We start from the raw sequence: 17095 nt of genomic DNA on the forward strand, positions 1-17095 counted from the left end.
GTCCTGGGCTGTGTCCTCCCCTTTGCTACCTACCTTTGGCTTTCCCCCATTTCTGGGTCTGTCCAGTTGCTGGAACCCTACTTGTCAATCACGTATATCTGGGAATCATGGAGGCTCTGCTGGTGGACTTGAGCCTCAAAGCTCACAGCACTAGATAAATGCCTTTCCACGTGACTTCAGGTGCTGCAGGCAGCAAGGAACCCTAGCACTCCCCTCAGTTTCTTGGGTTATGACAGATGTACACACCCAACAAGGCCAGCCTCAAAACAGCCCACTTTACAGGAGGGGATAGGGAAGGAAAAGCACCTGCAACAAACAAGGTAACAATCTAGGTTAGCAGAGAGCTGCTGCTGAAGGGGACAAGGGGACGAGGAGGCTGGCGGGTAAGCTGCCTGACCTCAGTGGAGGGCAGTGGGCCTGGAGGGGTCGGAACATCCTGCTGCTGCTTTCCTGCCTTTCAGAAAGGCACGGACTGCACCCCAGCAGGCGACACACACAGATGCATGTGGGTCCAGACAGCTGGGTGACGGGAGAACCATATAATCTGGGAAACCATGTCATGAAGGCTGAGCCTCTTGCGCAGAAGGAACACTGAGGGCTACACTAGGAAACGGACCTGGCTGAAGCCAATGTTGGCCATGGTACCTGTGGCTGTAGTCACCTGGGTCTGCCTACTCCAAGGGAATGCAACCTTAGGCTGCCACTCAGGACACAATGTCTCATTTGATAGGGTCTCATGTATCATAGGCTGTGTAGCTGAGGATGACCAAGAACTTCTGATCCTCTTCCCTCCACTTCCTGAGTGCTGGACCAACGCACTCAGTATGTGAACAGCTGGGATGGAAGCCAGAGTCTCGTGCAAGCTGGGCGAGCATTCTGCCAACCGAGTGAAAGACTCATCTCGAGGCACAGTCTTAAAAAGTTGGGGCTCTCTGTGCAGCTCCCCCGGGCACCCCACAGCCCCCCCACTCCCGGGCCTTACCAATTTTTTAAGACAAGAGTTGTGATGAGTGCAGCGATGACCATGATGAGGGAGACGGTGATGGTGATGATCTGATGCACAGCCAGACCTGGAGGGAGGAGACAGAGGCGGAGTCAGAGCGGGGAGGGGCGGGGCTGGAGCTGGTGAGGGGGGGCAGACTGAAGGACAACAGGCAGTGCTTGGGTGTTTGTCTGAAGCACCAAGACTGTTCTCACGCGGGCCCACAAAGAGAGTCCCCAGCCATGACCTCTTCCCCACAGTCAGCATCTTAGCAGGGACCTGGCCACGGGCAGCTGTACACTCAGTCTGATGCTTTTATCTGAATTCAAGTAACTCTGCTGAGATTCCCAAGCCCTGCCCCCTTCCCTTGCCTGGGACAAATGTTCTGTTTCTCCATTCTGGAGACAAGAGCACGGGAGAGGGACTGGCCTGGACCACCTAGGACTTTTAGAAGATGGGTCCCCTAACCGCAGACCCTGAAGGCAGTCTCCCCAGGATTGTCTCCTGTCCCTAGAGTCTTCCCCATCACTCCTTGCTTGCAACATTAGTTCCTACTAGTGAAGGAATGAGGACAGGCTGAGGTCCTGTGATGCGGCCTCAGAGCCCTGTCCCTCTCCCCAGTAAAGAAAGACAGTGGTCAGGACCATGGAGCTGACAGAATGCGGAGGGACGGGCAGGGCCACTTCAGCAGCAGGACAGCCAGAGACTAACAAACATTTGCTGGCCCTGCAGATGGCCAAGGTCAGGATGTCTCTGCCATCCCCTTCTAGGTGCAGGGCAGAGGGGAAAAGGGGGGTACTAGCTCCCACCTCTGATTGCACCCTAGGCCACATTCCTCTGGACCTCATCTGCCACAGCCTTCCTGGGAACAAAGAGTATCCCCAGTCGACTCTACCGGCCAGCCAGAATGATCTGCAAGGTACACAGCTCTGGCTCTTTCCTGATATTGGCAAACATGGGACCTGAAAAGAAGATCAAGGCAGCTTGGGGAACCTCCAGGGGAAAGCATCGTCCTCCAAGGGCTGATGTCTTTGGGATGCACAAGCCCTGTCCTGTCTCTACCCCAGCACCCAGTTCTAACACCCACTCCCCAGACTCCAGCTCGTCACATCTGATGGATCTGGGGTGTTAGGGCACATGTTCCCATGTGGCAGACTGCAGTGTTCAGAAGTTGCTGGCCGCCTCCCAGAGACCATCACACAAGCAGATGTTACTTTCCTGCTAAATATGATCATCAGGGGAGACTGTTTTATGAGTGATTCCAAGTTGGCAAGGCCAGAGCACATGTCCCGACTTTCCCCACCTCCATCTTTTGTGGTAAAGGGCCATTTTCCTGAATGATTTCCGCTCTGGCCCCCACACAAGAAACAGTGGAATTGACATGAGTATCACAACCACCTGGTGTGGGAAGTCCTTCTATCTATGTGTTGCTTTGATTGGTTAATGAATAAATCTGTTTTGGCCAGAGGCTTAGCAGACTAGGGCAAGGCGGGAATTCCAAGCAGGTAGAGGAGGAGAGAGTAGGCAGAGTCAGTGAGAAGCCATGTAGCCCTGCTGGAGACAGACACCGAATGGAACTTTACCCAATAAGCCACAGCCATATAACAATGCACAGATTGATAGAAATGAGTTAATTTAAGATATGAGTAAGCCAGGAATATGCTTAGGCTATTGGCTGAACAGTATTGCAGATGATACAGTTTCTGTGTGGTTATTTTGTGGTCTGGGCAGCCGGGAACGAACAGCAGCCTTCCGCCAACAGTGACCCTCCCTCTCTATCTGTTCCCTCAAGAGCCACAGTGGTGCATTTTCTCTGTGCTGTGCGGTGCTTGCAATGGCCATCTCAACTGTCATGGCTGCCTTCAGGAAACAGCAGTTCGATACCATTTGCTTTGATGTTGTAGCTCTCAAGGCTCATTTTAACCTGTGACTCCCCAAATACCTGTGCTCACTTTGGGGCACCTGCTTTAGACTTCTGGGTAAGTAGCGTACTCCTCCAAGACCGCCATTCAGCTTGCGAGTGGGTTTAAAGCCAGGCTAGATTGCAGAAGCCACCTTCAATTTCACCAACAGGAGTCTCTGCTAACTAAGGTCTAAGAACCACCAAAGATCTCACTGGCAGGGGGATCATTGCAAGGGCTGGGCTGTTTAGTGGAGAACCATAGGAAGGGTGTTGTCTGCTCAGTATCCTGTCATGCTGTATCCACACGTTCCCTTAGAGTGGTCAAGAGGTAGCTATGCCATTCTGAAGCACACATGCTGTTTCTTCGCCTGTGCATACAGCAAGAGGAGGAGGAAGCTGATGGGAAAGACGGCGATGATGGTGATGATGACCGTGGCTATGGGGGCAGTGATTATGATGGTGGTGGCGGTGAAGCTGACAACCGGAGTGATGGTGATGATGTTTATAGTGGCAATGTGCGGCTGCTGCTGTTCCTAATGATGGCAATGACAACTGTGCTGTTGGTGATAAAGTGAGGATGGGGATATTGGGGATAAAGGTGATAATATGGTGATGTCAAGAGGGTGGTGATGATAGTGGTGATGGTGATGATGGTGGTGATAGTGATGATGGTGGTGATGGTAGTGATGGTGGTGATGATGATGGTGGTGATAGTGATGATGGTGGTGATGATGATGGTGGTGATAGTGATGATGGTGGTGATGATGATGATGGTGATGATGATGGTGGTGATGATGATGGTGATGATGGTGGTGATGATGATGATGGTGGTGATGGTAGTGATGGTGGTGATGATGGTGGTGATGATGATGGTAATGATGATGATGATGGTGATGATGATGGTGGTGATGATGATGGTGATGATGGTGGTGATGATGGTGATGGTGGTGATGATGATGGTGATGGTGGTGATGATGATGATGATGATGGTGGTGATGATGATGATGGTGATGGTGGTGATGATGATGATGGTGATGGTGGTGATGATGATGATGGTGATGATGATGATGATGATGGTGGTGATGATGATGGTGATGGTGGTGATGATGATGATGATGATGATGGTGATGATGATGGTGGTGATGATGATGGTGATGATGATGATGATGGTGATGATGATGATGGTGATGGTGATGATGGTGATGGTGGTAATGATGATGATGGTGATGGTGGTGGTGATGATGATGGTGATGATGATGATGATGATGGTGATGATGATGATGGTGATGATGATGATGATGATGGTGGTGGTGATGATGATGGTGATGGTGGTGATGATGATGATGGTGATGATGATGGTGATGATGATGATGGTGGTGATGATGATGATGGTGATGATGGTAGTGATGGTGGTGATGATGATGGTGATGATGATGATGATGATGATGGTGATGATGATGGTGGTGATGGTGGTGATGATGGTGATGGTGGTGATGATGATGGTGATGGTGGTGATGATGATGGTGATGATGATGATGATGGTGGTGGTGATGATGATGGTGATGGTGGTGATGATGATGATGGTGATGGTGGTGATGATGATGATGGTGATGATGATGATGATGATGGTGGTGATGATGATGGTGATGGTGGTGATGATGATGATGATGATGATGGTGATGATGATGGTGGTGATGATGATGGTGATGATGATGGTGATGATGATGATGGTGATGGTGATGATGGTGATGGTGATGGTGATGATGATGATGGTGGTGATGATGATGATGGTGATGGTGGTGATGATGATGATGGTGATGATGATGATGATGATGGTGGTGGTGATGATGATGATGATGATGATGATTTTGGTGATGATGATGATGATGATGATGGTGATGATGATGGTGATGGTGGTGATGGTGGTGATGATGATGATGGTGATGATGATGGTGGTGATGATGATGATGGTGATGATGATGATGATGGTGGTGATGATGATGGTGATGATGATGATGATGATGATGATGGTGATGATGATGATGATGATGATGATGGTGGTGATGATGGTGGTGATGATGGTGATGGTGGTGATGATGATGATGGTGGTGGTGATGATGATGGTGATGATGATGATGATGATGATGGTGATGATGATGATGGTGATGATGATGATGATGATGATGGTGGTGGTGATGATGATGGTGATGGTGGTGATGATTATGATGGTGATGGTGGTGATGATGATGGTGATGATGATGATGGTGGTGATGATGATGATGATGATGGTGATGATGATGATGATGATGATGGTGGTGATGATGATGATGGTGATGATGGTGGTGATGATGATGGTGGTGATGATGATGATGATGGTGGTGGTGATGATGATGGTGATGGTGGTGATGATGATGATGGTTGTGGTGATGATGATGGTGGTGATGATGATGATGGTGGTGATGATGGTGGTGATGATGATGATGGTGGTGATGGTGATGATGATGATGGTGATGATGATGGTGGTGGTAATGATGATGGTGGTGATAGTAATGATGGTGGTGATAGTGAAGACAGTGGTGATGACAGCGGTTATAGTGATGGTAGTGGAGATTGGTAAGGAGGGCCATGGTTTCTAAGATTGTAGAAGTGACGATGTTGATTTTGGTGTCTTTGTGACAACGGTGATGATGGTAATCCTGACAATGATGGCAGTGTGATGTTGACGATGAAATACATTTAGAATTTGGTGGTGGTGATGACAGTCACAACCATCAACAACATTACTCAAATTCTCTTTGTGACCATCATTGTCAGCCTCATCCCTTCACAATCAACATCGTGGTCATTATGGCTGCCATTATCACAGTGAGGATGGTGGTGATGGTGATGATCACAGATACACACTCAATAAACAGCAGTTTGCTGTTCTCCTGTGTAGTCCTGGCAACACCTCTTAATGGTAGAGTCTACAGTTACTGGTCTCGGAAGGGAGAATCTCCCAGGGAATCTGTGTCCAGTCCTCAGATCATGTAGGACCCACTGGCTCCAACACAATTGTACTGCCCAGCCCAGGGCAATCTTGGTTAATCTAAGCATTGGTGTTAATCTGCTTTCTCCCTGACTCTGTCAGAGGCCAGTTCCTCTCCCCTTGTAAGCCTGCCCATGGAGGCAGATACTCACCCCCACCACCTCTTCTGTAGGAAGGCTCCATGGACACTGCTCCAGGACAGGCCACAGGCCTTCCAGACACACCCCAAAGCCCATGTCAAAAGCTACATCTTTGTTCCTTATGGTGGTGAATGTGCCACATTCTAGGTCAAGGCTAGAGAACTCAGTGGCTGGGCACATGGCAGATAAAAAGAGCAGATGGCAGAGGAGCATAAGAGCAGCATCAGGGGCTGGCTTACTAGGGTCCTCCAGGGGGCAAAGAGGATCCCCTCACAGGGACAACAGACTCTGCTGTACACTTCCAGTATCTTCAGGATCAGAGCAGACTCAGGGTGCCTCAACCCTGACCTCTTTTCTTATTCCTGAGAGAATCCTTTCATGGAGCCAACTATCTGCAGATGCCCGAGTTCACAGAGAAGAGGACCACAGGGCATCTTCCACACTGAATACCTCACCACCTTCTCTGCAGGTGAGACTGGAAAAACACTAAACCTACTCTTTTGATAGGTGGAAGAAACAGAGGCCCAGAGAGGAAAATGGTTGACTCAGGGGACCCTCCTCAGTGATGGCTCTAAATGAAGAATACTGGCCTTTGGCTATGGTCATTGTGAGTTTTCAAACCCCTTCAAAAGGACTCACATCATCACCATCTGTGCATCTGTGTCTATGCCATGCACACACAGCCTTGCCGAGAACCTTGCAGTAGTGGTTATATGTCAAATCGCTGTATTTATTACTAAGAAGCAATAAATGAGGGAACTAGGAACAAAGGTGCACTGGTTAGGTTTTCATCAACTTGACACAAACTAGAACCACTTGGGACAAGAGACCTTAGTTGAGGAACGGCCTCCATTGAACTGGCCTGTGGGCAAGTCTGGGGATTCATTTTTTTGATTAATAATAACCATGTTTGGGCAGGTGGTTCTCGGTGTGTAAGAAAGTAGACTGAGCAAACCCTGGGGAGCCAGTCAGTAAGCAGTGTTCCTTCATGACCTCTGCTTCAGTTCCTGCCTTGATGTCCCTTCATGATGGGCTACAGGCTTTCTTGATGAAATAAACTCTCTCCTCCACAAGTTGCTTTTGGTCATGGTGTTTTGCCACAGTGATAAAAAACCAAACTAAGACAAGTGTCAAAGCCAAGTGCACATTAAAAAATTTGGGGGGGGGGTGTAAAGAATTTCACATGTGAGTTCTTTATTTACATAACTTCTACCTCTCCGTCTTCCCCAACTCCTGAGTGTTCCTCAAATTCAGGACCTCTTCTAATTATTATTAGTAATACACATATCTGCAGGCCAGCCTACTGAGCCATTTTAGTGTGTATCATACTTACATAGGTTTTAAGCCAACCACTTGGGATTATTTAACCTATTCAGGGGAGGACACAGTCCCTGGAGAAAGCCTGACCATTCCTCTTTTAGCAGCCACTGGTCAGCTGCCATTCTTCATCCAGGGGTGGGGCCTTGTGAAATTTTGCCTAACACCTTGGCCTGTTGATGGGGCATGTCATCATGCAGGCCTTCTTTAAGCAGCCATACTATTGAGATTTCATGGGTGCAATTTCTCTGTCATGTCCAGAAAAGACCATCCAATTTTAGAAGCAAGAGCTATGAGAAGAACCTACAGACCCTACAGTTACGGTGGTTGAACAATGACCGGTCCAAGTAATATTTCTGGGAAGCAGTTAGGATTGTGGGTATCTATAAGAATGCCTTGTCCTTTCCTCCCACTGGAAGGCTGTCTACTGAGGAGAGAGTAGAGCCACATGGAAAGTTATATGATGTTTACAGACCCTGTAGTTTTCAACCTGATCTTCTGCAGATGCCAGGAGTGGTTCCCTTCATCTTCTGAAGTTACTCATCTTCAGATGGAACTAATGTAGGCAAATCTTTGTAAACAAGATAAAATTAAATACTTTAGGCTTTGTAGGCGTGTAATAAGCTTCTATTATGTACATATTAGTATAGTATCATTATTTTATTATAATAATGTTAATATTGTAATATAAAACTAGTACTATATATTATAATATTATTAGGTACAGTCGTTATGCACAGTCAGTTTGAATTACTGCAATAAAATACTGGAGGCAGCTAACTTTATAAAGAGAAAAGGTTCCTTCAGCTCACAGTTTTGGAGGATCAAGGACGTGGTCCTAATCCTGGTAACAGCTCTATCATGTCATGATGAACAGTAATGGCTAGAGAACATGCAGGAGTCACACAGCTATGGAGAGTGGGGGAAAGAGAGAGAGGGAGAGGTGTGCCAGCTCTTGGATCTCGAAGTCCCATCTGAGGGCATGGAACCCGCGTTCCAAGTACCCTCCCTTAGACCTCAGTTCTTGAAGGCCCCGGTACTTCTCACACCATCATCCTGGGATCAGATTTCCAGGTGCAATGGACTCTTGGAGCCACTGAAACTGCAGCCCAAATATGTCAGCCTCTGTGCTTGGCTCTGCCGCCAAGGTGCAAAATCCACCATAGATGATGTCCAAAAAATACCTGTCACTGTGCTTCAATAAAACTTTATAAAAGCAAACAGCTGTCATATCCGGCCCATGGATGACATTTTTCAGAATTCTCTATGAGGTAAGCAGCCAACGGGGGGCAGGGTTTATTGTAGCCTTAATGAAAGTATTTATCTGTTTTGAATGACTGACTACAGCTGAGGCTCCCACTGTAAACCTGTGGTTCAGAAGACGAGAATCTTCCTTTCCCTCACCAGAGCGCTTCATGGGCCCCTGTCTCGATGATTTAAACACAGCCATGGTCCCCTGCCCAGCAACGGTGCTCACTGCTCTGGATTCGGGACAAACACAGCCATGGTCCCCTGCCCAGCAACGGTGCTCACTGCTCTGGATTCGGGACAAACACAGCCATGGTCCCCTGCCCAGCAACGGTGCTCGCTGCTCTGGATTCGGGACAAACACAGCCATGGTCCCCTGCCCAGCAACGGTGCTCACTGCTCTGGATTCGGGCTGTCCCGTGCAGCGTTTTGACAGTAGGCCACTTTGCATGATGCGCATCTCGAGAACTCAATTTGATAGGATTCTTGATTTTGGAAAACCAAAACTCACGGAGAAATTGACTGATTTAATCCCTTCAGTGGCACTCAGAACTATTTCAGCTCTGCGCCTGTCTGTCTCAATTGTCTCCATTTACGTTGAAAAGAACACGTATCTTGTGAATGAGGATGGCCGGATCACAGGAACGGCAGGGCTCCAGCACTATGAACTCACTTTGCCAGAGTCCTCGAGGACCTGAATGTGATCCCCAGAACCACACACAAAGGCTGGGCTCGGTGCAGCAAGGAGTATCCCCAGCACGGAGAAGGCAGATACTAGAGCATCCTTAAGCCTTGCTGGTCACCCATTACAGCCCAATCGGTGATCTCCAAGACAGAGAGCTGCCTCAAAGGAGGTGGATGGCATGCCTGAGGGTGACACCCAAGGCTGTCCTGTCCTCCATATGCACATCCTTCTGTGCATTCGTGTGAATTCATACATGCATACACATCTATAAGTTAAAAATAATATTCAAAACTTTAAAGGAGACTACCCAGGTCTTCCAGGGATTCGTCACACTGGTCTCTGGAAAGGATTCTGACTGCTGCGTGGGTGTCAGATTCTCAGGTACTAATCCCCCAACCCTGCCCCTCCTTTTTTTTAAACCAGTGTCTCTCAACACCCATACCTTGGATCAATTCCCTCCGGCTAAGTCTCTGGTGGCCCTTAAATAACACAAGCAGGAACACCCGCCCCATAAACCCACTGGCCCTGTACAAAGCAATCCTTGAGCTGTCCCCACTCCAGCTGCCAGGCGGGCTGTGACCAGCTTGACAATAATGTCCCCTCAAAGAAATACGCATTCCCCAGATGAAGTTTTTAGAAGGCTATGAACTTCCTCTCCTCCACTTTCAAGGTCAATCCCGAGTTGCATCTTGTAACTCTGTGAATTCGGATGTGGCCCTGGAGTCCGGAAGCACGCAGTGTGGGAATGCTTGCTTCCCCGTCCTGACAGGTGTTATTGTCCCTGCTAATTTAGGGGCTCTTTCTGCTCCTGGTAATTGCCACTGTATACTAATGTGCTAGGAATCAGCTGCCATGCAGATAATGAAAAATTATACCCAGAATAATGGATGGGGACAGATGGATTACCAAGCTCCACATCAATCAATAGGGCTTTTATGGTTATATTTGTGGTGGTTTGTAATAAGATCTGGCCCTGGAGATTGATGGGGAAGTTGGTAATCCATCTCTGGGTCTGAACGAGGTCTTATTAAAAGAAGCCGAATCAAACATGGGCCATTGTCCGTAGCAAAAACAAACTCATCATGGCTTCTCTTCTAGCGTGGGAGGGGTGAGCCGTGCATTTGGCTGTCAAGCTTGGATGAAGACAAGAGCGATGGCCTTGGAATTTGCCAAGGCAAGTGGATGGCATTTTTGAGCTTAGAGGAGCACATTTGACAGAGCAGAGGCCTCGTTCACCTCTGTGGTGGGAGCACAGGCCCGGTGGCCACTGGGAATAAGCAAAACTCAGGGGCCAGTTTGATGGGTAGAAGGTTACATGGGACATCCAAATGTGCCCATTCTGGGGGTGTTCACAGAAAAACAAGACCACTGGTTTTGATGGCAGGAACACAGAGAAGCAACTTTGCCAAGTTTTCAGAGGGCTGGGTGGGTCCATTGGGATCCTTCTGACAAACACAGCAAACAGCATGTAGGCAGAGAGATAGTGAGGGAATTGACTCACGAAGTTACTGGGGCCACAAAGTCCCACCCTCTGCCAATAGCAAGCAGGAGAGCCAGCACATCCATTGTGTGGTTCTGTCCCAGATCAAGGGCCTAAAACCTGAAACTCATGATGAGAACCTCAGTTCAAGACCCAAAGCCTGAGCATCAGCCTTGGATGAATGGGTGTCAGCACCAGAGTCCAGAGGCCCAGTGACTTAAGAGGTCTAACATGCAAGGGTAGGAGATGGATGCTGCCCTTCCCCAGCCATTCTGGTCCATTGGCAATCTCAGCTGATTAGTGGATGGCCATACACAATAGTGAGAGAGGATCTGGGCTCTCTGCTGATAGGAACACTGATGCTTTCCAGAACGGCCAAGCTGACGCACAGACCTCACCATCACTTTGAGTGGCAGTCCAGTTGAAAGAGCTGCCAGTCAGGAAGAATAAAGTAGTCTCCACTCATAAGAAGGGTGTTCAGCTTAGCACAGGGTCACACTTGAAAGGCAGAGTCCCCAAGGGAAGGACTCTGCTGCCTCACTGGTGTCAGCTTTATCACAGCAGCTCAGTGAAAGGGGGGTGTCCTCCGAGAACCACCCTTAAGGATCTCAGCTTCGTATGATACAGAGATCAATAGGCAACATTTATTGGTATTATACAGTATCTGTGGTGACTCTTGGGCAGGGGATGGTGATTCTACTGGGGTCTAGAGAGCAGAGGCCAGAGAGACTGGTGACCATCCCACAGTGTACATGCTGACTGGCCAAGAAGGCGTGGGTCAGATGATAGCAATGTCCTTTAACCACAGGTGTGCAGCCTCAAAACGCCACCTCCCCTTTATAGTTCTCCCTGCAGGCTCTGCCTTACAGGTGACAAGGTGGCTTGGGGGAGGGACAAGAGCTGACGTTCACGTGATGGTGACAGCATGCTAATCATTGTTCTAAGAGAATTAATTCACGCTCAGCTTGCTACAGCATAAAGGGGGTTGGGTAGAATTCAAGGAAATGAAGTCTGCACCATGCCAATCTAGGGGTCCCCATGACCACCTTCAAGCTGAGGAATTAACTATGGAGACTAATGACACTCAGAAAGACCCCAACATGTGTAATCACAGCTGATCACAGGGCTGGGATGTAGCTCAGGTGGCAGAGGGCTTGGCTAGCATGATAAAGCCCTGGGTGTGACCCCCAGCATCACATAAAGCAGGCACGGCGGTGTCTGCATGGAATACAGTAGAATCAGGGGGATCAGGAGCCCAGGGTCATCCTTGGTTATATGGCACACTTGAAGCCAGGTAGTGCTACAACGCTGCATAAATTTTATTTTAATAAGTAGCATATTTCTGCTAGGGGTGGTTTCTTGTGAAGAGCTACCGGCCATCGATGGCTTAGAGGAGGAAGAGTCACTCACTCTTCTTTAGACACTGGACACGGACAATGGGAGGTTGTTTGTGCCCCAGTGGATGGCCCTATCCCATGTGCTTGTGAGCAGGGCTAACTGGACTCCAGGGATTGCAAACAAAGAAAGGGAGGGAGAAAGGGAGGGAGGGAAGGAGGGAGGAAGGGAGGGAGGGAGGGAGGGAGGGAGGGAGGGAGGGAGGGAGGGAGGGAGGAAATCAGAAGGCGGACATGGTGGAAACACTGGGGAGAGTCTGAGGCAGGGAGTGGTGGATGGATTTTAGGACACAGTTCATAATCAGAAAGAGAAAGATCAGCAAGGCTCGAGGTGAGAGCCGTGGTGAGCATCCAAATGTCTCTGCCAAACACAAGAAGGCAAGGGACACTAACTGCTTCCAGAAGCCATGGGTGATGTGTGGAGTAGCCACGACAGATGTTTCTCTTAGTTCAGTGTCCATCAGGTAGACATGGATGCTGCCTGCTCAGCCAATCTGCTAAGCCCCCAAACAAATGAACATTATCATCTCAGGCAGGACATCCTAGGCTTGGAGGCCCTCTTAGGAACTTAGAACAACAACATTTCTTAGTGTAGAACTAACCAGTGACTGATCCAAGCAGGCTCATTCCACAGCCAATGCCCTCCACACCCCACCTCAAGGCCTTGTGGAATGGGGGTCTGTCCTCCACAAGGGAACCAGCTCTGGCCACTGTGCTAGGACCAAGTGACATTAGCAGAACATCAACAACTTTGTGTTGGTTGGGGATCCAAGAGGGACCTGAGGTTGCTCTCAGGGTCCTGACACGGGGCAGCATTAACTCTGGGTGGAACACATCAGTAAGCTCCTCTGGATAGAACAGGATTCACAATTTACATCAGACATTTCCTTTTAACTTGAGAAAAGTTAGTACCACAGACAGGAAGTATGGAGAGATGGGGACTCAGCCTGGTCAGGATAATGACACACCAACCAGCTCTCAGCTCCAGGAAGCTTCTCAGAGCCAGCATCCTAGCCATGTTTAGGCCACCTCTGCACTGATCCTGAGGGGCCAGCTTTGCCTTTTGCTAGCTGGGCACACCTGGAGGGCAGGAGGGCCCACAGTACTCACTGGCTGCCCGTGCATTTGTCTTTGCAGTTGGAAAATCTTTGGAGGGTGTGCTGGCTAGTATTTTTGTCAACTTGACACAAGACAGATTCATCTGAGAAGAGGAAACCTCAAGGGAGAAAAGGCTTCCATCCAACTGCCTGTAGACCAGACTGTGGGGCATTTCCTTGATTGTGACTGACGAGGGAGGGCCCAGCCCACCATGAGTAAGGCAAGTGGTCCTGGGCTGTATAATAAAGCAGGCTGAGAAACGCTGCAGAATGTGTTTAACACCACGTGAAGAGGTGTCGCTGTGATTGGTTTAGTAAAGAGCCGAATGGCCAATAGCTAGGCAGGAGAGAATAGCTGGGACTTCCAGGGAAAGAGAGGAACTTGGGGTTAGAATCTAGGTGCACAGGAGATGCGGGGGAGACACTGAAGAGATTGGACATACCATACGGGGTAAAAGTAACAGAGCCACGTAACAGAACGCAGATTAATAAAATCAGGTTAATTTGTTATAAGAGCTAGTGGGACAAGCCTAAGCTAATAGCCAAGCTTTCATAATTAATAAGATGTCTCTCTTTGTTATTTGGGGCTGGTGGTTCTGAAAAGAAAGTCTGACTCAGAGAAAGCCAGAGGGAGCAAGCCAGTAAGCAGCGTCCTCTATGGGGACAGCTTCAGTTCCCATTTCCAGCTTCCTGCTTTGAGTTCTTGCCCTGACTTTCCCTCAGTGAGGGATTGTGATTTTAAGTTAAATAATCACCCCCAAGTTTCTTTTGTTCAGGGCTTCCTCCCAGCAACAGAGAAGCAAACGAAGACAGAGGGCATCTTTGAGGGGTCCTGGCCCTGTTTATAACACCATAACCCTCTGAGTCTGTCCCCAACCACAGCCTACACGGCTCCTCAGTTGAGACGGCAGACATGGAGACCTGGGCTTCCAGCCCCTGGGCAGATGGTTTCTGAGGCAGTTTGGAAGGTGTTCCTCCGGAAACCAGACCTCCTACATGGCCACGAAAATGCACCTCATTTCAAACAGGTCTCCGTAGACGTGATTCCTTGTGGATCTCAAGACAAAACACATCCTAGATGCAAAGTAAGCCCCAGGTTCAAGGCTATGGTCCTCACAAGAGGCAAGAGAGGAGAGGTACAGAGAAAGAGTCCATGTCAAGATGGAGGCAAAGGTTGGAGGGATGGGGCCATAAGTCAAGGAATGCTGGGACTCACCAGTGAGAGAAGGAAAGGGGTTCCAGAGTTGACCCCCCCCCCGCAGGATGTTGAACTTCATCCAGAACTGGGAGGGAGTGGCTCATTTTTTGCTTTCAGTGCCCGTTAACACCTCAGGGGACCCTGTGAAGCCACACGCTGCGCAGAGGGGCTGCTCTTACTCAGGAACCGACAGTGGAAAGGTCCATGCAGAGAACAGACATGGACTCCCAGCCACACCCAGTGCACAGGTCCTCATGAGCGGCTGCTTCCACACACAGGGCTCTAAGTCTGCTTCTCGGTACACATCTGAGCCTTCCAGGGAAGGTGGGGATCGCCGACCTTGATGTCGCTGGCCTGCCCACCTCACCTTTCCCCACAGATCATACAGACCCCACAGTTCCAGACCAGAAACAGACTGAAGGGGACAGTGGGGTGGGCCCACTGGCGGATTCTGTAAGATTTTCTTGGCTTCTATCAGGCCCATTCATTTCTATATCCTCCCTGGTGGACTGCGTTCATTTGGCCACTGAAGAAAATGCCCATAGGCCATCTGGGAAGGAAGCTCAGATGGTAAATTGCTTGTCTTGGGAGAATAAAGACCTGAGAATACCCGAAGTCCCCCATAACAAAGCCAGGTACGATGACGCATGCTTACAACCCCAGCTAGGGGAAGCAGGGACAGGAGGATCTCTGGGGTGCACTGATCAGCCAATCTAAACCAATTGGTGAGCTCCAAGCCAACGAGAGACCCTGTCTCTAAAGAGGTGAACCATGTTCCCAACAATAACATTCCAAGCTGTTTTCTGGCTTCTCTATGCATGTGTATGCATGTGCAGATGAACATGCCAACAAGTGTGCACACACTTAGTCATTTGTGGCTGTTGCCCAAAAGGACCCTAGAGTTCTAGGGTGGACACCGTGGTGAGGCAGGAATTGAGGGATGGGCAGAGTCTTCTCCGTGCCCCTCCTTCTGCATGACCAGCCCAAACAGTGTGAGCTGGCAGAGCTTCAACAGCTCTGAAAACCAGGGGAGGCTGCCGCCTTCAGATCCAGTTCGCTGGCTCTGGAAATGGGTTTCACCGACAAGCCAGGCTCATGTGTCTGCTACTCTGACCCTCATAGGTCACAGCCTGGCAGAAGAGTGGGGATCAGGGCTGGGCTGGAGGAGATGTACTTCTGGCTGCCTAAACTAGGGGATGACAGGCAGCATCTTCCCCAGCAGGAAGACAAATCACCAGGGACTTTTGGAGCTTGCCGTGAGAGAGGGTGGCACCAGCGATGTCCGGCAGTTCAAATGACAAGCTCACTCGGGCAGCGTGTCCTGAACTGCTCATCTCGCTGGAGGACACAGGCAGCTGACTGGTGGCTCTGAGCGTGCTCCAAAGCAGATATGGAAATTACCCACTTTTCTCTCTCTCTCTGAACTCTTCAGTGTTTGAATCCACAAAGAAGCAGCCTCCAGAGGCTGATGCAGGCAAGCTAAGAAGAGATTAGGAGGGACCATCACAAGGAGGGGAGGGGACACAAGGCAGAGACAGCACTACAAGGCTCTCTTCGGTGTGGGAAGCTTCACTTAGTAGTGGGGGATAAGGCAGACATTTTCCAGGGCCAGGCCCCAGCCTCCACAAGCCACTTGTGAGTTCTGAACTGCCTCTATTAGACCTGGCACCCTCTTCAGCAGCAACCAGAACTCCACCCCAGAGGCACCAGCACCTCCCAGAGGCACTTAGCATTGTGTCCCGGAGGTACCACATCCCTTCTAGCACGGGCTGCCTCTAATCCTAAATTTAGGCACAAATGGGCTAGTCTTGTCACGGTAGCTCCTTCCAAAGCCAGCACACCTCTGCCTACAGTGACCTTTCAGAAGACAATGTTCCGCGCATGGGTCAGTGCCCAGCAGGGTGGGACTAAGGAACCGGAAGGAAGCTGCCAGTAGAAGGGCCTGCTGGCACACAGTAGATTCTCCAAGGAGGGTGACCACACACTCTGGTTATGACTTTGGCAGATTCTAACACAGAGCTAGAGATGGGACGTGCTTGACTGAAGTGCAAACCATTCAGAGAGGATCCTCTGTAGGGACTGGGTCCAAACAAACAGAAGAACAAACTCCATGGCATCAGAAAGTCCCGGGTTGCTTATTGCACATCACAGTCATGAAGTTACCCCTGAGAGCATCACATGTTGAAGGCTTGGTATTAATGGAGACAACCGCTGAGCGGTGGATTATGGGGGTGCTTCCTTCTTCCGTAGATGGTTTCACCTGTGGACTTCTGATTGATGGCATGATCATGGATGGCTGGAGATGGTCTGGTTGGAGGAATTAGGTCACTGTGGGTGTAGCTTTTTGTTTCGAGACAGGGTTTCTCTGTGTAACAGCCCTAGCTGTCCTGGAACTAGCTCCTGTAGACCAAGCTGGCCTCGAACTCACAGTAATCCACATGTCTCTGCCTCCCAAGTGCTGGGGTTAAAGGTGTGCGCCACCACCGCCCAGATAAGGGTGTAGCTTTGAAGAGAATCATTTTAGTGCTCCTTTCTGGTCAGTCTTTGCTTCCTGACTACCATGTAGGAGCAGCTCTGCCCTGCCATGTTTTCTATGACAGAGGACTCTTGGTGGTCCTCTAAA

At 49.4% G+C, this 17095-nt stretch overlaps 1 protein-coding gene across 1 annotated transcript in view; it reads right to left on the reverse strand.

Annotated features, from left to right (window-relative positions):
* Positions 1-17095, reverse strand: part of Ajap1 (adherens junctions associated protein 1) — a 116707-nt gene that overhangs the window by 13348 nt on the left and 86264 nt on the right. The window contains exon 3 of the mRNA XM_075945793.1: positions 983-1070. Coding sequence (XP_075801908.1) covers positions 983-1070 — 88 coding nt within the window. The remainder of the gene's footprint in view (positions 1-982; positions 1071-17095) is intronic.

The sequence above is a fragment of the Microtus pennsylvanicus genome, chromosome 13 (genome assembly GCF_037038515.1).
Source record: "Microtus pennsylvanicus isolate mMicPen1 chromosome 13, mMicPen1.hap1, whole genome shotgun sequence".
In the NCBI taxonomy this organism is placed as follows: domain Eukaryota; kingdom Metazoa; phylum Chordata; class Mammalia; order Rodentia; family Cricetidae; genus Microtus; species Microtus pennsylvanicus.